General features: G+C 33.7%; 1 protein-coding gene across 1 annotated transcript in view; it reads left to right on the forward strand.

Annotated features, from left to right (window-relative positions):
* Positions 1-4,547: 4,547 nt before the first annotated feature.
* LOC149793280 (uncharacterized) overlaps positions 4,548-24,109 on the forward strand; it is a 36,530-nt gene continuing 16,968 nt past the window's right edge. The window contains exons 1-9 of the mRNA XM_089968976.1: positions 4,548-4,640; positions 10,796-10,810; positions 11,186-11,278; positions 13,554-13,595; positions 16,929-16,946; positions 20,250-20,270; positions 21,709-21,726; positions 22,666-22,683; positions 23,505-23,522. Of these exons, the coding sequence (XP_089825102.1) occupies positions 4,601-4,640; positions 10,796-10,810; positions 11,186-11,278; positions 13,554-13,595; positions 16,929-16,946; positions 20,250-20,270; positions 21,709-21,726; positions 22,666-22,683; positions 23,505-23,522 (283 nt within the window). The 5' untranslated portion in view covers positions 4,548-4,600. The remainder of the gene's footprint in view (positions 4,641-10,795; positions 10,811-11,185; positions 11,279-13,553; positions 13,596-16,928; positions 16,947-20,249; positions 20,271-21,708; positions 21,727-22,665; positions 22,684-23,504; positions 23,523-24,109) is intronic.

Genomic DNA, 24,109 nt, shown 5'->3' on the forward strand with positions numbered 1-24,109 from the left:
TTGACAATTGTGCATAAAACGCTTCAATCGTAAGGCAACTGAGGTTAAGAAGATATGTACTCGTTTTTGATATACTGCTTTTTTGTCAGCAGATTTTTGTTGGAGGTGTTTGCACCCCGTGAACAATATCGACAAGTAATTAAAAATTCCTCCACCGTCAGATTGTTAGCTATCTTGTCCAAAAAGAATTCATAAACTGTAATAAATCGATAACCTGCAGTTGACTGAGCCTAAACTTCATCCATTTTTCCAAAATGTTGGGTTTCACGGTTATTGGCGAGTCTTATGCAGTGGTTACTGCTTACGTTATTAAGTGGCCGTCATATCCACGCAAATTAGGACGCACATTGGTGATTTTTGTTTTGTTTGTGTAAATGATCAATTGCAAATTACCAGTGTTGTGTACACCACCTTTGTAAAACTCATTGATGCCATTAATGTGACGGTGATCACGAACTTTGTCATGAGTGAAAGTAAAAGAAAATTTTCACAAATCTAGCAATGAGTGGCTCCGGTGAACTAACTAATATTTTCACCATTTATAAGTATGCGTGATGGTGAGTAGAGCTGCTGACGAATCCATTTTGCCATAACGTATATCGATCTAAGAAAAACCTCAATTATTTTTAATGGGCTATAACTCTGGGAACGACAAAGGATTGGTGGCTCTGTCTTGCCAGCACATCAAATGGCTAGAAAAGATAACCCACATAGGATTTGTTAAACGATTTGTATAGCTCGGTCGATATTCCACACGTTTATGTTATTGATAGCAGAACTGGACGCGTCTTTCAAAGAGGCTTGCTACTGAAACATTCAGGCATTAACATCCGTGTATCTGATGAAAGAGTAATTCATGTTTCGCTGTACTGCAGTAAATTTGACAATGTTTTTACCAGGCTCTACCATTATTGTTCGCTGCGATTTGTCATTGATACCACCACAGTAAAAGTTATGACTGGTGATAGCTGATTGTGCTTTCGATTTATTTCTGCGCTCCTTATGGTATTCACGTACAGCTTCTCAAGTTGATTATATGATTTGACTCTTATGCCATCTTTTAGACATGGTCCTGTCCGCGACCACCACGTAACACCTGTATATGTTTTGCAGTACTCATAATTTCATGTTCTGCCACAGAGTTGTATTTTTCAAGGCAGACAGCTCTGCATTTGATGAAAACACAATCCTTTCTTGGTTTATCTGTTATTTATCAGCCTCCAGTGTTATTTTATACAAAACCCGTGGAGTCTGTCTTTAACACAAGCTGCAAATCAGATTAATGATAAAAAATCATTTGTTTATTTAGCCTGCTCTTGAACGTCATCATCATTAACCTCATCAAAAACGTTACTCCCTTTAGACGCAGTGGGTGAGATTACTTTTTGCTTGTGGCTACGTTTTCATGCACAATAATCTGCAGATTCTTTTTATTTCCCTCAAAAATCTGCCAAAGTTGTTTCGTTACATTTATAAGGTCATTTCCAGGTCAACGTATTTAATCAATATATTTCGAAAAGTTTGAGAGAATGCCAATAACGTGTGTGTGCTTCTTTGACTATATTGATTCATTCACGCGATACAGCGATCACAGCTTATCTGTTATACTTTTGATATTCCAATCATTTTGCACGTTAATGCCGCTGTTTGAGACCTCCATAAATTTCTTCAGTACAATTTTAGAATAAATCGTTTGATTTATGCTCAAAACTTTATGAAAACCACCGCAAGCATTTCTCCAATACGAAAATATTCAAAACTCATCTACATATTTCATTTTTGCAAGTATAGTTGTATTATCCATGCTATAGACTATATCACCTTGTGTAGGCTTTGCTGTGCGGAACTGCAATACACAGCTTCTGCTGAGACAAGTATAATACAAGCATTATGCAAGCCTGTCTGCATGCATTATTGACTGGTACCGTATTCAATCACATTTATGACAAACCGAAACAACACCGAGTAATATTAAATCTATGAGTAGTGTCATATAATGCCTTTGGTCATTTTGTGGGAAACTCTTCCCCAATTGACTGGGTCTCGTTTGTGCTCAATTAAAATTGATACGATCCAACGGTCACATATTTGCTAACAATGTAATAGGAATAGAGGCTAGAACAGTTGGCAGGTGCCAAAGGGGACGAGAAAATGCAAAACGCACACTTTCATACTATTAGGAGCATACTTTTTATCAAAGTCATGTACGTGATGTTCCATGATTACGAACATAATTCACTTTGGTTGATTGCCCCTTATGCCGACCTTGATTGCAATCGTCTGGCATTGGATCACTGACATTGTAAGCAAGAAGCGAACATTTAAATTCCGACAGGTGTCTCATGAGCACTTGAAAGGACCGAAGTCTTGATTGTCGTGAAATTATATAGCTCATCTTTATTTCATAACGAAGTCGATATAGATTTAAACAATTTATATTTGTGGTAAGAAAAGTGGAATTCGCCTATTGTATTTCAGTTTAAAGCTTCTTTGCTTTTCTCTAAAACTAAAATGTATTTATACATAACACCAGTAAGCTATTAATACAAATATGTTAATAAATAAATAAATAATCTATATTCAAACTATTGTTTGCAGATATTATCAAAGCAAATAAGGGCGAATAAATGTACTAGGAATCCCTTGCTTCTGTTATGAACTAACAATTGCTTAAGTGATATAGTGCGATTTTAACCAATCTAAAAAATATTTTATAAAGGCTTGATAAAATTGTATAATTGTTTTCTGATGAATTATAATTTGTAGCATGTCTAGTTCCTTTATTTTATTCAAAACGTTTGTAGTCATGTTTGTGTGTTATTCATATAATGGGACATTATGACCAATATGGTAAATGTAGTACAATGCTTAATATTTTTGCCTGAAAATGTTATCTGCTTCGACGCTTATCTCTTAATATTTTTATGCTGCAACTATATTCAATGAAAAAATCACTTCTGAGTTCATCCACAATAGTCATGCAAATTTAAGTATCAAGATTTATATCTCCCTTATGGCCTATTCTAGTCCTATTCTTCCGAATACATTTTTTTTTTGCCTTTTCATGGGTACTGAATAGTTATTTTGATTCATTTCACTGGATTTCCGATATTAAGCGATAAAAAGTTTATATCAGTCAGTTGGCGTCTTCCCATCGAAGCTAAACTATCAAATTCAACATCTGCCGACATTTTTCGACTCACTATATGTTGCTCTCTACAAGTATGGTCCGAAGAATAATTAGGAAGAAATACATGATTCTTACAATTGCAAACGTGACCGCCCGTTTCTAAACGAACGGAAACTGGTTGAATGGTATTGCCGACTGCTATTAATAATATTTTGAAGGTTGATGTGTAAATCTTTGTCTCATTCGTTTTTCGCCAATTGCTGCCATAACACCTGTGCATACAGGCATATAAGCATTGGTAACTTCTCACCTTTGACAGGTAAACGTTCGTAATACGACAATAACAGCAACGTAACCTTGCATTGTTGCAGAGTGACAAGCGCCCATGATCCCGTGTTTTGGAATGTATGCGTAATCCATGCGCTACATACAGCAGTGTACTTTGTGTTCATTGTTTAATATCAGTAAATCGACTCGACGTAAAGAGTGCAATATCGTGGGATCTTTTTTATTCAGTCATGAATGTCGCAAGCATACATATACGAATATTCTGTCGTCATGATGAGTTTGATTGGTATTATTTTATGGCAATTGATTTTGTTTGTTCTGTTAATTTTATTTGAAAATAATCAATCTTTATTCTCTTATAAGAGAGTGCTTCTATGTTCCACATAAAGGAAATTATCTCAGCATCCCTCCCCACCCACATCAATTAAAAGCCTATGCAAATAATAAGAATTATCAGAATAAATAGTGTGCAAAAGAACAAATAAAAAACAGTATAATCTTAGTAATGTGAACGTACATAAACAGATAAAATTTCAGCATTATAACATTATTTATAGTCATTGCAGTTCAAAACTTTGAAACTTTCTTCTTTCGTCAAACATAGTGTTGAAAGTTTTCATTCATGACTTGGGGTCCAGTGTGCGGAAACTTACACTGCTGCGACATTCCGTTTTCTTTTGTTTGCGTGCAGTAATGTTGCAAAAGAGTGACATGATATACATCTTATGTGTGTGCGCAAAGTGTTGACGCATTTTCCGTACATCCATTCGATGCTTCACCTATAGCATCTCTTAACAGTGGGACATTTTTGTTGAAATAAAGTGAATGATCTGTTTTAATGATGGATTGTTCTAGAGTCGCAAGATTCTTCAGTAGATCTACTGACATCACTGCTTGCAAATGACAGCTGTGACAACCAGCTGTTTTTCGTGCGCACGTTAAGTCCGTCTACAGGTGCGAACAGCAATGCCTTGTCAAAATTGGTCATAAAACGGTTGTGGAGTGGGACACCGTCCCCATCACTTCAGTATCAAGAAACTATTGACAAGTCGTCGTCACGTGATTCAAAATGATGGACTACATATATAAATGGCAGTGTATGTGTTCCTGTCGCAGATTTGACCACACGTCTTGGAAAGGCTGGAGGAACACCAGGACAGAGGACAACTACCCTTGCCCAAAATGTCGTGCCTTGGATTTCTCCTTGTCGCAGTTGTTTTCGGTGAGTTTCATACGGGATTGTATTATTAGCAAACTGGAAGTAGATGAGCATAAGGTGTAATGTAAAGCCTGTATTATTTGTGGTAACACGATGGAAATTTGAATTCCGTAATAATGATAATGTAAGTATACAGTTCATAAAAATATTGTTTATTTTAAGACCTTATTTTGGTTATTGAGATTTATTTGTATATTGCAGCATAATTTGCAAGCATACATTGAGTTGCTCTTGTAAAAGCAAATAGTGTTGCTTCGATGACTTATCCCAGTCATGGTACTTAAAGTTAGAGAACTACACATTGTCCTTATAGAACCATTTATAATCATTTGAAACAAGCGAGTGTATGTTATGTTTCAAAGCTTACCAATCAGCGTGTGTAATTGCAAGAACAATAAATTGAAAGACTACTACATTTTCAGTAAGTGTTACTTTTACGTGAAGGAAGGTTTGTACTCTACTAAAATAGCCCTTTCTTTTGGCATCAGTGGATATAAACACTTTAGAGGCACTTTTCCTCATGGAATTGAGAGTGGAGAAAAAATAGCCAATTTAGATTCAGTTGAATCACTGAGCTATAAAGCAACAAAAAATACGAACTGGAAATCATGATGTTCAAAACACCAAAACTGCCAAAAGTCTTAATTCGTACTTTATATATTATTGGCAAACTAAACGATAACTCTGGTGCAAAATAATACTGTGATCCTACTGAAGAGAAATAAAAATAAATAAAATAGTTTTAAAAATTCAAAATAATTAAACTCAGATATTTACTTTCTAAAACTGTTAGAATATATTACAATGGTCCCTGCTTATATACGTTCTGTATTATAAAGTTGTATTATAATTAGCTAATTTTATCGGCGAAGTGAAATATCGTAAAGTTATCCTTTAGCAGATAAAAGACAAAATAAAACTTATTAAAATCCGATTTCGTAAAGACAAATCACGCGATCAATGAAACTATTATTTTAAGTTTTACTACACCACGGGTGGATAAATATATATAATACATGGCAGCTCATGGAGTAATCAAGACAGAGTTTGGCATAAAGCTAAATATAAGAACAATTTACATCCCTCAGCAAATATGCGTCATTGGAGTAACTGACACTACTTGTAGAAAGCCGCATTGTACTTCACATCAAGTATGCAGTATGGATATTATTTTCTTCCAGATTTAGAAACATTGTCAGACTTTATATCTAAATTTTACTAGAATGGACCAATAGTGCTATATAATAGCAGCAACTAGCGTCTCATACTTTTCAGTAGCTTGTACCTCATACGTATTTTCAAACGTGAAGTACATTTGGCTTGTATACTAGAAAACTCTGAGAATGTTGAACATTGTTTACGCTATCAGGCAATCAGACGAGAGTTTCCAAAGATAAACAGACAAACGCTATTTGTTACTGGTGAAAACAAATTCTTCAGCTCAAACTCAATCTCATTTCCTGTTTAACTCCCAAGTTTGGTTGTATTATGCTAAAAGTGGTTAATGTACTGTATATGTTATTGTTTGTACGTGTGTACTCACGTATATATATCATCGTACATATCTTGTATTTCGTCCATAAACTGTTGAATCTTTCAAAACATATTTTATGAGCTAAACTTGTAATGGTAAGTAGACTGTATCATTATATGACTATGCAGTTGTTGGTAAACATGTGGCTTAAATGTAGCTTACTATTGCCATTCAGTTCTTGGTAAACACGTGGCGTTAAAGTACTGTGCTTTTGCTATTTTTTTCTTGGTACACGCGTGGCTTTAAAGTACCGTACTTTTGCCATGTGGTTGTTAGTATACATGTGGCTTTAATGTAAGTATATATTTGGTTAGATCGTACCATTCTATTGCCATATAATTGTTAGAAGAGGATTTTCTCTAAGGGTCCAATTTTATATTGACATACGTTTTTTGTCAATCGTTTGGCTTGGCTTTGTCGTATGATTTTATTGTCATATAATTGTTAACAGATATTGGGCTTTGACGTAACACTTTATAGTAGACATTTAGCTTGATTGTTATTCGATTGGAATATTACTATACATCTGACTTAATGTACCATTCTATTGACATGTAGTATACATTTAACTTTAATGTACCATTTATGTTAGTAGACATTTGGCTTTAAAGTATAATTATATGCTCATATTAGTAGCTGTTTGTCTTTAAAGTACATTGTTATTGTCATATTACTAGAAATGTGTCTTAAAGGTACCATTACATTACTATATAACTATTTGTAAATATTAGACTGTAAGGCACCATTCTATTGTCATGTTAGTAGGCATTTGACTTTAATGTACCATTATATTGCCTGTTAGAGATATTTGGCTTTAAGGTACCAATCGGTTGCCTGTAAATAGACATTTGCCTTTAAGGTACGATTAATTTGCCATATTTTAGTAGACATCTGGCTATAAGGGACCATTCTATTGCCATGTTAGTAGAAAGTTTTCTTTAAGGTGCCATTTTATTACCATTTTAGTAGGCATTTGGCTTCAAGGTACAGTTATGTTGCCTGTTAGTAGGCATTTGGCTTCAAGGTACAGTTATATTGCCTGTTAGTAGGCATTTGGCTTCAAGGTACAGTTATGTTGCCTGTTAGTAGGCATTTGGCTTCAAGGTACAGTTATGTTGCCTGTTAGTAGGCATTTGGCTTCAAGGTACAGTTATGTTGCCTGTTAGTAGGCATTTGGCTTCAAGGTACAGTTATGTTGCCTGTTAGTAGAGATTTGGCTTTAAGGTACCATTTTATTGCCATGTTGCTAGAAATTTGTCTTTAAGGTATTATTCTTTCGCCTTGTTAGCAGACATTCGGCTTAAAGTCCCCTTCTTTTGCATGTTGGTAATTATTTGGCTTAAAGATACCATTCTTTTACCATGTTAGTAGACATTTGACATTACGATAGTGCAATATTGCCATGTTATTAGACATTTGGCTTTAAGACACTATTCTTTGAATTCCGTAGGGTCCACATACGCATCTGTCAGATTTGTGCTTCAAAGATATACTGTTGCACTTATCATATTGCTATGTTTTGTTTTTGTTGTTTATGTTTAGTTCAATTGCATAGGTATTTCCAAAATATTTGGTTTGACAAATATAAGAAAGTATTCATAGAATAAGCATGCATTCACAGTCCTTTCGTACAAGACATCCTAGCAATAATAGAGAATAACAATACAAATTCGATATATCGATTTATCTTGAGATAATTTAGTCTAAACAAATTATGGTCAATAGTTAGTTTCGATGCTTCTAAATGGAAATAAAAAACATCGTGTTTTCAGCTTGTTCCTGTTTTTGTTGATGTTGTTTGTCTTATTTTTTTTTTATTTTTTTTTTTTTTTTTTTGTTTGTTTAGCTGACTTCCCGTTGAGTAGTATTAGATCAATTAAAGTGTTAAAGTTATTATAGTGACATAAGGATCTGATTTTACCAATCTTTCATTACACAAACGATTAATATGGCATTTTTGGATATCATCATCGACCTTCTAGCGTGGGCAAGATCACAAACTAGACACTGGCAGATAATCTGAAAAGTTGATATAAACAGTATGCATTCCAAATACTACATCAATCTTATGATATAAAGTTAAGGTGATAGGTAGTGGGCTAATTATTCAACAGTAATGACAGTCTGGTTGTCTGTATGTGCTTTCTAATAAATTTATGTCCATATCAACTGTAACAACGTAATGGAAACTTCTATAATCGTTCAAAAGGCTTTTGATCTGTTTTTTGTTTTAAATTGTTCTGCGTTTTACAGTGTTCACGAATAGACGTAATAACTGAAATAAATGACAAACGTTTGAAATTGTGTGTTTTTCTCGAGATCAAACACATGTACGTGACAATTAGTTTTTGAGATCTTGTATAATTTGGCTTAATGGCAGGCTTTGTTTTGGATAAATTTTGATGTTTTAGGATGTAAGTTCTTTATAAGTTATTTATTATTAGGAAGATAATAGCAAGGAACTAATATGTTTCAGTGACAGTATTCCTCTTGTAATCTCTCGTTCGGCAAGGTATACAGACATGTTTTAAATAAGGAAGCTGAATATATGTTACTGGTGTTATATTCTCTGATGCATCAGGAAAATTGCACATTCTCTTTGGACGTTAAACATATATTTGGAAGGCAGCATCAGAATCGTCAATGATTTAGGTAGGTTTGTATCAGATTAATTACTTATCTGAATAACGGGTTGCATTTATATTTTACAAAACAAAACAAAAAATAACAATAGCAATCATTTATGGGTCAATGGTGCACACGCTGTTATATCTGAATTTGAAATCTAACACCAGTTTTAGAGACCTTTTGTGTGTGTGTGTGAATTGGATTTGTAACGTAGCTCTAACAATTGTTCAGTCATATCGCTACTATGGTGTAACAGTTTATAGTGATGTCAGTAGTAAGGTGGGCCATGGCCCACCTTACTACTGATGTCTATTCAATGGGGCATTATGCCGCGGACATTTAGCACGATGTCCCACCCAATCACATTATCCTGACACCGGGCCAACTAGTCGTAACACTATCCTCTTAATGCTGAGCTCATAGCGAGGGAGCTGTTAGTATCGTTTTTTATATATAAAAAATAGAACTGAGAAGATATTTAGTCATTTTTTATGTTTCCATGTTTACGCTCTTCTCCTAGGTGATTAAATACCACCACACAGGGACCAGTACAATGTTTCCCAGTAATTATTGTCATATGTAACAATAATGATGTAGAAGTTAGACATTAATAACTGTTGTGTACCAAGACATCCACCTTTAACTGTCACACATCCTTCGGAGTCTTTTAAGCTAAGTGAAAAGCCATTCAGAGCATAAGATTTTTGGGTCATAATTTGGACATAAAAGTCAATGCGGCTAATAATGTTTGCTTAGAAATTCATAACGGGGTAATAAAGGAACTTGGCCTGGTTAAATTTCGACTTAACTCGATGGATACCTTCATCCATCAAAATGTAACATTTTGTCTTCTTTTATTGATATATCTTAGGGAAAAAGGTGCAGAACTTGACATAAAAGAAATCTCAAAGGTTTCTCGGTAAGGGTCAGTTAGTACAAAAGCATCATGATTATGTTTCTGATATAAACTCGTTGTGGATAATTAACCTTGACCTATCCAAACATTCATATATATATATATATATATATATATATATATATATATATATATATATATATATATATATATATATATATATATATATACATTCAAAGCAGTAGTATACAAAGCAATAGCATGCAGATAATTCGATTAGGAACTTGCAATGATAATTTAATTCTCGATCACTTTATGGGGATAACATAAGTCATTTAAGATATCCATATTTAGTATTGCAAGGAAGTGGGAAACAAACTTTGTTTCAATTTTAGATTAAGAAAATACAAGTAGTAGCTTAACATGATACTATAGGGTGTATTTGATCATTAAAGACATCCTGATAAAATATCCTTCACCAGTTACCCTGTCTCTAAATCACAAGTGTCATGACAGTTTAGATATAAAAATATCATGAGTCAGTTTTGGGCTGCATAAATCAAAACGATGCAAATGTTAATGCTTTACGAGAATTTACTTCAATTGTTTTCCATAATAAGTGTACCAATTATACATTAATCCCAACATGAATCTGTGTAGACCAAATTCATCTACGAGAGAGACAGACAGACAGAGACAGAGAGAGAGACATACAGAAAGAGGGGTGGAGAGAGAAAAAAATGTATGATAATATATGATAATATACTTGGCTTAAAGCAGTTTCACCCTTTTTACCAGTTATTGAATGATTATGTTCCTATCTCATGTCCTCCATGCATATGGCATAACTTATTTTGCCCTTTGGTTCTTTTGTTTGTGTTTTTATAACTGGCAGAGCTAACTATTATACGGTTGTCTGTTACATGTAGTATAATAAAAACTTACATTCACAGCATATTATCGTTTTCTTTTTAAGAATTCATTTGAAAATCAAGCCCTTTTTAAACTCATAAGAAACTCAGTATTCTCACAATAAACTTGTGTTTATTATAAAACAGTTCTGACCTGTTTAAATTTTCTTTGCAACTGTCAATTTAGTTTTCTATATTTATGTTTATGATATACTTTTTCTGTTTCCAGGATTCGCAGAGTCACGTGAGTACTCAGCATTATTTTCAATTAATTCCTATCGTTAATGTTGGTACAAAAGTTCACGCCATTATTTTAATCATTATTATCAGTATTATATTTTCCGTTTTGAATGTCACCAGACTCTTCACACCAAGCTAAAAAATAGTTTTTAGTTAAGATAAATTATTCTCACTAATTAAGCTACTAGTATTTATTATTATTAGTAGTAGTAGTAATATTATAATTATTATAATTATTATTATTATTATTATTATTATTATTATTACAAACATGCCAGGCTTTATTCATATCTTGTTTGTAAGTTTCGCGTATCAATTCAATAAAAATACTGAAATGACATCAACAACCTGAGACTGTATTTTAGTGTCTCTGTTGCAGATTTCTTTCCACCTCCCCATGGACCTCATGGGCCGCATCGACCTCTTGGACCGCATGGACCTCATGGGCCAATATTATCCGTTGGAAGACCCAGTAATTATCTCTATAGAACAAAAGATATATGTGCAACTATACAAATTATTTAAGCTCTGGAAATAGCGCTGATAAAACATTGATGTCCTCTAGTTTATGTTAACTGTTTCTAGTGTTTATATCATTGACTCCGAAGAAACTTAGGTGATACGTGTTTGTTTTGCTTGAACTGGACCGTGTTAGATCAAATCAACCTTAAAGGTATTTATACGTACGTTGAAAGATCACAAGACATTGTGGTAAATGAACATCACCCCGACCCTCTCAAGGGTGTGACACAATTTACCGTTTTTTCATTGTCCCTAACATTATGTACAAATCTATCATTGACCCTGTATAGATACAGGGTCCATTTCAGATACAAAGTCCGTAAGCTGCAAACAGTTATTGGTTTTAAGCAGTCTGAACACCGTGAATAATGGTTCCGATTGTATTTTGCACACGTTATTCATTGCCGTTCTCAGACCAGGTTCTTTTTAACAATGTCTTTGCTTAATCTTGTAAAATATGTAGAACACGATATCTTTCGTGATTTGCTTTCCTGATTTCGGAACTCCAGTTGAGGTTGCGAGCAATAGCAATAAGTGTTATATCACTGAAAGTGTGGCAACGGGAGAAGTATTCTGTGACTGGACTTCTTTGTCAGTCAGTCAGAACAGTCATGGTTGGTCCTTTTGTGTATCATTTCAGTTTCTCCGACATATTGAAGGCTACAGATCTTAAATGTGATGAGATAAATTATATTCTCTGTTTTGCACATGTTGTTTTGGACCACGCTTTTTCAGTTTTTCGCTAGAAATTGTGCTGCTATATATCATATGTTGACAGGTTTTGCACCTTTTATCGCCACAGTGGCCACATTTACTGGGTTGGTCTTGGTTAGCGATTGACAATAGCTTCTCCCTGACCTAGAATGTTACTGGATACACCGTCTCAGAACATTGAAACCAAGCAGTTTAAAGCATGAAAACTAGAAAAAAAGACAGCCACACACAAATAAAATCATCTTTTGCAACCGGCACATTTTTATTTTAAAAAAAAAATTCTCTAAATTTGCTTATTTGTCACACAATAGCCTTTAATTACTACAATATCAATGACATATCCGGGATATAATTTGCACTTACATACATTTACATAAAATAACAGATGGCGATATGGCTCGTCCATTTCTAGCTCAATATAAAATATGTTTCAGCAACCCCATCAGGCTGAAGTAAACGAGTTGAAACATAAAACATGTCAAGCCTTTATTCTTGTAGAACTAGTCATGTAAATTTTTGCAACCTCAACGATTATTCTGGGTGTTTTGGGGGTTCTTTTTTTTTTTGCTGTGTTTGTTTTTTATGTTGTTATTTTGGTCGTATCTCTGCTTTGAATTTGCCTTTGAAAACTAATGATTTGGAGTCGAAAGCGATAGGGCTAGATAGAAACTAGTTTTGCACTGTTCTTTGTTAGTTTATTGCATTATCTTATATATATATATATATATATATATATATATATCACCAGAAAATCGTAGAAGAAAAGAAGTGTTCTCTGTGCGCCTCAAGTTAGGGAAGACATTCTGTCTGTCTCTCTGTCGCCGCATTATAATATATTATTGCAAACTGTTGATTGCTTTAATTAGCTTGTCTTTTATTTCTAAATAATTTCAACTGAACATTTACCCGCATATAACTTACGAAACTGACTATAACTGTATATCTTACTGGTATTTTCTATAATATGTCTTCCCATTGTCTTAGTCGATATGTATGTGTCTTTACAAATCGTTACGTTTTGTTTCATACATGAACGGATAATAGAAGATTGTAGAGATTTTCCTCAGCACAGATTTATCTTCAAGTATTAGCAGGTTATTCCACACACACCATGCCCGACTACCCCATCCTCGTAGCTGGTCAATGCTCCTGTTCCAAGATTTTAGCGACCTGACCACAGAGATTTTGCACTACTAGGACTTTTCTTCAGGTTGCATATGTAAGTGCGGATAAAGCAACAATGAGGATTCTCTTCCATTGTCCATTGGTATTGTTCCAATACTACTTTCTTCGATTTCTACTACGTAATATTCTAAGAAAGATAATACCGTAAACATGACAAAGTTTCTGTATCTTTTGAGCCTTCGTTTAGATGCGTATTTATTAGCTTCGTTCTCAGTAGACAAAGAGTAACGATCTTGTGTAAAATATATTTGGCTACTCAATTGCTCACAATACGTATATTATTATTTGGTGTTCTTCTGGTCAGTACCATACTCTTTCTCTTGCAGTATTTCCTCCGATGGTATTTAAAGGGCCCATCATCCAAAAGCGTAAGTATTATTACTAAATTTTCATACATATGTGTGACAACATGTTTCAACTTTTAAATCATAATCGAAATATTTTATACCATTCTTTAATGCTCGTTAGATAACGAAGCCTATTGACAAAACTTTGTAGAGGTGCATTGAATGGATTAGAAGTTGGTTGAGTGTGTCGAGTTGCTTTGAATGGATTAGAACTGGGTTGAGTGTGTCGAGTTGCTTTGAATGGATTAGAACTGGGTCGAGTGTGTCGAGTTGCTTTGAATGGATTAGAACTGAGTTGGGTGTGTCGAGTTGCTTTGAATGGATTACAACTGAGTTGGGTGTGTCGAGTTGCTTTGAATGGATTAGAACTGGGTTGTGTGTGTCGAGTTGCTTTGAATGGATTAGAACTGAATTGGGTGTGTCGAGTTGCTTTGAATGGATTAGAACTGGGTTGCGTGTGTCGAGTTGCTTTGAATGGATTAGAACTGAGTTGGGTGTGTCGAGTTGCTTTGAATGGATTACAACTGAGTTGGGTGTGTCGAGTTGCTTTGAATGGATTAGAACTGGGTTGTGTGTGTCGAGTTGCTTTGAATGGATTAGAACTGAATTGGGTGTGTCGAGTTGCTTTGAATGGATTACAGCTGAGTTGGGTGTGTCGAGTTGCTTTGAATGGATTAGAACTGGGTTGCGTATGTCGAGTTGCATTGAATGGATTAGAACTGAGTTGGGTGTGTCGAGTTGCTTTGAATGGATTTGAACTGGGTCGAGTGGGTCGAGTTGTTTTGAATGGATTAGAACTGGGTTCAGGGTAGTATAGACTAAGACTATTTCTTCAATCAATACCCTTCTTTCTATTGCATATCACACCCGAATCACACGACTTTAACTGCATTCTTATTGCATTCCAGTTGCAATATGTACCCTGTCTTTAATCAAATCAGTCTTGACATTGTTAAGTAAATATATACAAGTGTTAGGTTCTTTCATTTCACATCAGTCTCCGTCAACCATCTGCATAACGTCGTCTATTTTATTGTCTTCCTGAGCCAAAACCTTCACCTGCCATCTACGCTGTGGTACTAATTTATATCGATAATTGTCCTCACACTATTGTCAATGTAGTAACTCGTAATGTTAACAAATGTGCCTGACAGATCAATATTAACATCGAAATCACTGTAGAACTCACTATCAACTTAAATATTATTTTAAGGAATCTTTATTACTGGAATCGCTCTTTGACTTGAGCAAAAATCGTTGGTTTTAATTTAGGTATCTAAAGTTACCCATAAATACAGATATGTGTGAGATTTCCAATCAGATGCCTATCACAGTTTATAACTGTAGTTTTTATAGTGTCTACATCATGCAATAACCACCTTCCATAACATCTGTAATTTTTTATAACCTCGTCAATATCAGATGTAGGTTACAATAGCTATCGTCCATAATAGCTGTAATTAACAATAACCATCGTCCATAACAACTTTGATTTGCAATATATAGAGTCCATAGCATTTGAATTCACAATAACAATCGTCTGTAAAATGTGCATTTACATTAACCATCGTCCGTAGCATTTTAAATTTACAAGAACCATCGTCCATAGCATTTTTAATTTACAATAACCATCGTCCGTGGCATTTTAAATTTGCAATAACCATCGTCCATAGCATTTTAATTTACAATAACCATCGTCCGTAGCATTTTAAATTTGCAATAACCATCGTCCGTAGCATTTTAAATTTATAATAGCCATTACCCATGGTGACTGCAATTTACAACAACATTCCTAATATGAAGATTTATTTTTATTCATGAAGTTCGTTGGTACAGATATACAAATTACAATCCCTTCATTCATTTAACGAACCTGAATGTTAGTACTATTTTGACCAAGCGAAACGGCACTTCCTTCCTTAGAAATTGATAACAAATCGTAATAAGTAGCAGCACGAAAAAACAATTGATGCGCTGTAACAATAAGATAGTCTCAGAAGTTAACTCTATTTTTTTCTCTCGCAAATTAGTCTTTTTCCCTATCTTGGAAAGAGTCCGCTACCATTTTTTCAAGGCGATATATCTGGAAATATTTATCACAATTTTTCTCTTTGAACAAATGGCACCAGACATTCTTTACCACCTAAAACCTAGCCTCTTCATTGCCAGTTATCGGTGATTTGAGTATCAAAGCAGTTGATTGACTCTGCTTTAGACTTAAGAGTTTGAAACACAGACACACAGACACACACACACACACACACATATATATATATATATATATATATATATATATATATATATATATATATATATATATATATATATATATATATATATATATATATATATTATGGATTATATTTTAAGGGCACTTCAGATTAGTTTTTATGAACACCTCAGCACAATAATGGCCACATGGTGCCATTTAAAAGTACATACAAAAATGTAGTAAAAGAGGAATTGAACAAAACTTTATCAAGATAATCCAGGCAAATAAATGGAAACATGAAGTACAAACAATTAAAATTAAAATCTGTAAAAGATATATAAAATGAAAAGGTAAATGTATAGCAAGTGCAATCATTTATTATGCTCGTTCCTGGAAGTACATGTTGTCTTGACAATCTTGATAGAAAATGTATCCTACTTTATTGACAGAAGTAATTCATCAACATAAGTATTTATCTCAAAGATATTCTCGTGAATATTAATGTATATGTTTGTATCCTGGACATAAGATTTACCTTATTAGTATGTACAATAGATGGGAATAGACCATGACTTTTATAGGGTAACAAAGCATTGTGATCAATATATTATTGAAATATGCAGTTTGAAAAACCGGTCTAAATGTTATTGTACCAAAACTAAATTTGTTGATTGTATCATAGGCAATTATTAAAATTCTGGAATTCGATATTTGTAATTTTTAGCACTCCAGATGTCTACCAGACATATTTTGCCAAATATATTAGAATTACACTTCAATATCGCCCAAAAGTTTTATACTGGCGGAATTATTCTCCATATATTATATTATTTCATACATTGTATTGGGAAATAAATAACGATGCCTCAAATGAATGTCAGAGGAAACTAGTGCAATTTCTCATTTATAATCACTCTCATGTTTTGACTGGCGCTTGTTTAATCATACGAACAGAGGACAAAAACTTAAAATGGCAAGCTACTTCTGATGTTGTTAAAATGACTGATATCTTTTCAAAAGTAATAATTTCAAACTAATATGATAATTTATGCGAGTCTATACTTTTCAATGAACTTGTGTTATTGGCCACATTTGTTTCATTTATCCTAGATTTTACATTTGACAAAATTTTATGTTTATAGCAATCCTTTCTCGTCGACGTAAGTATATAAAATTGCTTTTCATGCTGTTATATCGGTTGCGTATAAATATAGCTTTATCGCATAATCCATCGGGTGTTTCTTCAAAATGAATTTCTACTCGCTTCCCTCCATGACATATGCTGTTCTCTAAAATTTTAATGTATGCTTTTTTTTAAATCAAACTATGATTTTAGGATGAAAACAAGAAATGAAATTACAACATCAAGAAATAATTACTTAATATATTGATATTTGTGCGGTCGTTTTTGATAATTAAAACAATACAATCATATACGCAATAAATGTATTTTATGCATCAACTATACCGACCAATTAGCATCATTCCTTGAATAGCTACTTCTCAACAGTAAAGACTTTATTTTATCGACTACGGTAGTTAGTAATTAGCTTGTTAATTTATCGACAACCGTAGTTTGTAATTAGCTTGTTATTTTATAGACTACGGTAGTTTGTAATTAGCTTGTTAATTTATCGACAACCGTAGTTTGTAATTATCTTGTTATTTTATAGACTACGGTAGTCTGTAATTATCTTGTTATTTTATCGACTATGGTAGTTTGTAATTAGCTTGCTAATTTATCGACAACCGTAGTTTGTAATTATCTTGTTATTTTATAGACTACGATAATTTGTAATTATCTAGTTATTTTATAGACTACGGTAGTTTGTAATTATCTTGTTAATTTATCGACTACTTTAATTTTTAATTAGCTTTAGAATAAGCTTGTCATAAAAAATGAACTGTTTTGTAGATTTCTTTCCTGTTCGTGAGTATATTTAAAAAGCTTTATATATGTCTGCTTTATTGCTGTGTTGCTTAAAATGCTATTAAAACGGAAGTTTGATCTACTAATTGTGAACTTCAACCACATTTCATGTCGCTTCGGAATTCTACGTTATGTTCGTGATCTAAAGAAGGACGCAAAACACATTCTTTAAACCATTAATAACGAAAACGCTTTCATAGACTTGAATCAATAATAGTTAATTCGGCATATATAAATAGGTATTGTAAGGCATGAATCATACCACTGTTCATACAAAGTAGACGACAATTAAGATTATTTCACTCTTTTCATTATGCTGGTCCAAAGAATAACGAATACACACTACAGAGTCTCAAAGAACATGGCATTATTAACTAATTAATGTTGTTAATTTAAATTTGTCCACTTACTGAACCTCGAATTAATATTTGCACTAATTTACCTGCCAACAAGTTGTCAATCAATCAAACAATCACTGCTTACCATTGATGGCTGGAGGTCGTTAACCAGTTACATTTGTATTTGTGTGGACATTTGTGGTAATCGCGGACACTAAAAGATGCCTATCCTGGATTTAACACAGTTTTAATCTTACATCATTTCCCGTCTTAAAAATAGCATTGTCTTCCAAACCAAATATAGTGCATAAACAGCAGCTGTTACAGCGACTAACATCTTTAATTTTACTGTGCAATATTTTCCCGAACTTTGGTTCGCAGATTTGCAATTCTTTTTTGGAAGTCTACAGTTTGTGCTTGGTACTATATAAGTTAAATTTGGACTATATGCATATACTTTGTTATACATTCCACCAATTAATTTTAATTTTTGCATACGCTAAAAGCGAAGGTTTCATGTTAGTTACGACTATTCCAAAAATCAAAGCAAATATCAAATTGAATACCGGTAGGTGTTATTGTTTTTGTTGTTGTTGTTGTTATTATTATTATTTTAAATACGGCATTAGTTAGATTTGCTTACATTTCTTGGAAGCGAAACTACTTAATGATATGAGACTAGTATACCATTGTACATTAATCCTGGAAATGGCGTAAACATTGGCCGTGGTTGACAACGTCAAGCTCGAGGTTTTCGTCAATAACGTTACAGACAACTGAACAATTTGTCAAGCATTAAGAAATAAGTGACATAGGCAGACTGACGCTCAGTGTAAATATTTGGCATAACTGCCGCTTCATTGATGCCTCTATCACTATTGTCCATTTTATGACCGCACATATCCGTCACGGACTCTAGTTATATACACTGGTCTTTGTTTTGTCACTTGGTCAAGGCATTTTCCTTTTGGCCAGAGCTTCCTCCGGCGCTTTAAGCACTTTAACCTTTGGCGTGTACTTGCCGTTTACTTGTGTAGTTTCACTCCTGAATAGTACTATTTTCCGAATTTATCGCAATATATATATATATATATATATATATATATATATATATATATATATATATATATATATATATAGTATCAAGCATTCTTCTATAGAATCCAGGGATAGGACTTTCCGCTCTGTCTGGTGTATACGTATAATTCTCTCTCTCTCTCTCTCTCTCTCTCTCTCTCTCTCTCTCTCTCTCTATATATATATATATATATATATATATATATATATATATATATATATATATATATATATATATAACACATTTGAAATGACATACCTATCGTCATTGTGATCCTGATTTTTTATGTATGTGCTTATGTCATCAAAATGTTCACTTCCTGAAGTATTCTCACACACACGCAGATTTAAAATGGATTGCTTTATGTAGCCATAGTCATCAAAGGTCCCATATATGAACTTCGTACTATCCATTGGTATACACCTCAACTGTCCGATATATTACCATTGTACTATCCATGGATATACACCTCAACTGTCCCATATATGAACATTGTACTATACATGGATATACACCTCAACTGTCCCATATATGAACATTGTAATATCCATGGGTTTACACCTCAACGATCCCATTAATGAACATTGTAATGTCCATGGGTATACACCTCAACGATCCCATATATGATTGCTTCTAGCTTTAGGAGCATTTCTTTTGCGAACGTAGGTTTCGTGATTGATAGAGCTATGCTGTAATAATATGTCTGATAACAAAAATATTTTGTGAAAAATTGGTTTTTATATTAAACACATAAACACAAACTAAAGAAAATCAAGCACCATTACACAAGCTAAAGATATAGGTTGTAAATTTAACCATCATCAGTCGGTGCTTTATTAGTATATCCTTAACTGTTTCATTTCATTTGATACAAGTGCGCCCTCATTTCAATAATTTCCTTATTGCTTTTATTTTCTGGCATATATCTTTCAAAATATTGGTTACTTTATATGTTCCGACCTGAAGAAAATTATTAACAATTTATGGAATGTGTTCAGAATGTTAGTTATAAATGAAAGGAATAAAATCACACCAATGTAGGTAAAGACAATATTTAACATGCATACATCATGCGAGATAGCCTTTTTTTAAACCAAACTTTAACTTTCATTTCCAGCTGTCCCAGTCCTCCAAAAAAGTAAGTAGAATACCCTTACATGTTTGCACTCAAATATTGATGTCATGTTGTGGTGATATCGGAGTCGCTCTGTTGACTTTTCTCCATTTTTTTCAATCGAAAAATATACATTCTGGCCTGAATATATGAAGCTAGCTGTTGGGTGCACATTATACAACTGATGCATGCTGTATATTGGTGTAAGCTTAAGTAACGTGTTTTAAACTTCAGACATTATACGGTATTATTACTGCTGAACGAAGCAGCGCGTGGCCATCTTTTCAAGTTTGGCTGCACAAAATTTATCGATGACAATTTAGTCAAGTTTGGCTGGACAAAATCTGTCGATGACCATCTTGTCAAATTTGGCTTTGACTTGACAAAATCTGTCGATGATCATCTTGTCAGATTTGGCTTGACAAAATCTATCGATGACCATCTTGTCAAGTTTGGCTGGACAAAACCTTTCGATGAACATCTTGTCAAATTTGGCTGGAAAAAATCTAATGTTGATCATCTTATCAGGTTTGGCTTGACAAAATCTGTCGATGAACATCTTCTAAGCTTGATCCAGTTAAATACTCCAAGTTGCTTGGAATGATTTGACAATCTCATCCGCATCCTAAAGTAATGGAACGCGAGGATAATAGGTGAGTAAAAATTGACATGAAGCACCCTGGGATCACATGACTATATATCCTACCAAAGTATAAAGGTCATATCAACCTTAAGATGGTATTGTCTAGATGAAAACGCAGTACATGACGTCGTGATTTTCATGAGAAATACAAGATTTTGACAAAATAAACCAAATGGTATAGAAGAACATGCTTTAAATATCATAGAAAGAACACAAATCTAGTAACGCATGTTAAAATGATCATACACAGGCCTCCTCAGAGGTCGAGAGATACCCGGGCTACTTCGAAAGTTTGAGGCCCTTAGGCCCTGGTTGCATTGAAATTTGGAATGCCAAAACAAGCCTATATAATTTACTATAAAAAGATTTAAAATACACAACTAACTGCACAACGAAGCATATTTATTATTTTCAAAATTGTTTATATTTATTTTTTTAAATGTTTTCCGAGGCATCTTAAAGGTTAAGACCCGGGCAGAAAGGTCTGCTGTCTGCCCCATCCCCACCCCGACTAGGCCAGTTCATACAATACAAATTCAATGGAACTTGTTGCACGAGGCAGCATATATATTACGGTAGCATAATCAATTCGGACAACTTATTTGTCATGCATATTCCTTTACATGAATTTGAACTTTAGTTTTTGTAATGCAAGCGATCATTCAATATAAATTCTGGGAAGATGATTGGCATACAATATGAATAAATTTTATTACCATACAAGAGAAGTGACATTTTGAGCGAGGAGCTGACAATACTATGAATCATGGTGATTGATTATATTAAATGCGTGCATCTGACTGACACTTTTTATTCCAGTTCCAGTGATTAAACCAGGTAAGTCACAGTATCACCTACCTACATACTTACCTGTCTACCTATCTACCTACCTTCGTATCGACCTACCTACTTACCTTATCAACCTACCCTCAGAAAAATATGCAAAACTACCTTTAGTCTTACACTTTTACAATGTGTGTAAAAGCAATTATATTACCGTATATACTCGTTTATAATATCCCAAATTGCAATCTACGCAAACACAGATCTGTAGTTACATAATGCGCTGGCAGATCGGAGTCTTTACAGATTGTAAGGGTAATCAGTAGAAAATATAACGTAGACTTCTAATCTGCAGGCGCGTTATGCGACGGCAGATCATGGTCAATGTTGTTTGCATTCCGATTACATTGATAAGCCACTATATACAGTACATTTAACAAGCAAAAATCAAATTTTCCACCTAGTTGTATACGAGCTGTCAAAGTTCAGATTGATCTATTACATCGCGGTTGTGTTGTATCAGTCGTCAGTGTCAGGCTTTTGCATGCATGGATTTAACAAAAAGTTGACAAACGAACAAGGACATTTTTATTCAATTCAATATATGAGTTTCTTATCCCATTGTGATGTGTGTGTGTGTGTGTGTGTGTGTAATCTAAGTTTAGGTTAAATGTTTTAAACCCAAAAAATTAATATTGATGTTAAAGTCATGTCCTTTGTTCTAATGACACTTATTCAGTTGCCTTACCATTACGGGATGTCATACATATTTATTTCACATTCTGCATACTGTGTAGTTTGCTACCGACTTCTAGATTTTTATTCAGCAATTATTATTCCGAGTCTCTGTCCATTGATTGTTTCTAACAGTAAATGTGGAGATATTATTTATTTTATACTCACAATTTATTTATCAGATTCATTTTCTAAAAATATTGTATGTGCTTTAGAGTAGATAGTTTAAACATGTTCTTTCCTTTGTTCTGCTTTCAGTTCCATTCGTGAAGCGAGGTAAGTGTTGATATCATCAATATTTTATAAGGAAACCGCAGTGGCGGTCTGGACAGGTTTTGACTAATATTACTCTGAAATAATGAAATAAAGGAGTTTAACTTTTAACCCTATACTTGACTCAAGACAATCAATTAGCGAATGGATAGATATACAAGTAATAGATAGCATACATCTTGAGCAGTTTGTCCGTCCCAAAACTCATTAAATTTTCTCCCAGCTTAAAACAACTAAAATGATGGATGACATTCACGAATGCTCTTAATATCTTGATGAATATTCTTTTAGGATGCAATACATTATTAAATGTTGTGGCGTAGAAAGTAATTCGCACACACACACACACCCGCCCCAACAAAATAAAAACAAAAAATAATTCCTGACCCTCCTCCGAATGAAAAACATATGTTTGATGGTAATTTGTGCCACCATTGGGTCTGTCACCCCGTCACCCCTCCACTCTCAGTTGCATTAGTATCGTATGTAGCGATTATACGGAAGAAATAATTAGCGTAAGACGGAGAAAAAGAACCAAATTTGCGAAAGTTATATTATGTTAGTATGGTAAATATTACAAGAAAATTAAATAATACGTTGATGATTATAAAAAGACGTGTGTGTGTGTGTGTGTGTGTGTGTGTGTGTGTGTGTGTGTGTGTGTTAGGTTCTGATATGTAGATATATATTGTTGCAATTACCTACAAACAAGATAGTAGATTTAGATATGTAAATAGAGAGGTGGATTGATATATAGCTGGATGCATGTATGCATCCTACTTTCAGATTTTCTCTCACTCATCTACTTCATTCTGTCATTTCAGTCCCCGTCGTCCAGAACGGTAAGTACATCCAGGTTGTACAAACACACACAGATATCAAGTAGATTATCTGAATCTGTACGATACATGGAAAACACTACTTATTAATCTTGTCTCAATCTATATCGAAATTATATTTGTATATGGCTTCAAAAATGAAACACAAAACTGGCGAACTTTAATATATGGATTTTAAAGTTATGGATGTATGTGGTTGAAAATACACAAGCCGGTAAATATATATATATATATATATATAATCTGTACATGAAAGTACAAACAAAAAGGAGCAAAAAAATGAATACAGGGATATTCTGCTGAATACATGCATTATTAAAAAAGATTCATCCATGCAAACGTGTGTTAATAAAACAAGTGGCTTGAAAACAAAAACAAAAATATCGTAGAATGTTTATGATATATCTTGCAGTTAGTTGTGTCGTTATAAAAACATGATGTTGTGGTAACATTAATATTAAGATCTAATAGAAAAGGTCACAACCACTTTGATCTTTAAATAAGGTGTCACTTATTTTAAAACCGTTATTTTACCATCCCTTTTCACAGGGACAGGTGCGTGTCATAATGAAGTAACAGAAACTTATTTC

The sequence above is a fragment of the Sinohyriopsis cumingii genome, chromosome 8 (genome assembly GCF_028554795.1).
Source record: "Sinohyriopsis cumingii isolate HCF-2022 chromosome 8, ASM2855479v2, whole genome shotgun sequence".
NCBI classification, from domain to species: Eukaryota; Metazoa; Mollusca; class Bivalvia; order Unionida; family Unionidae; genus Sinohyriopsis; species Sinohyriopsis cumingii.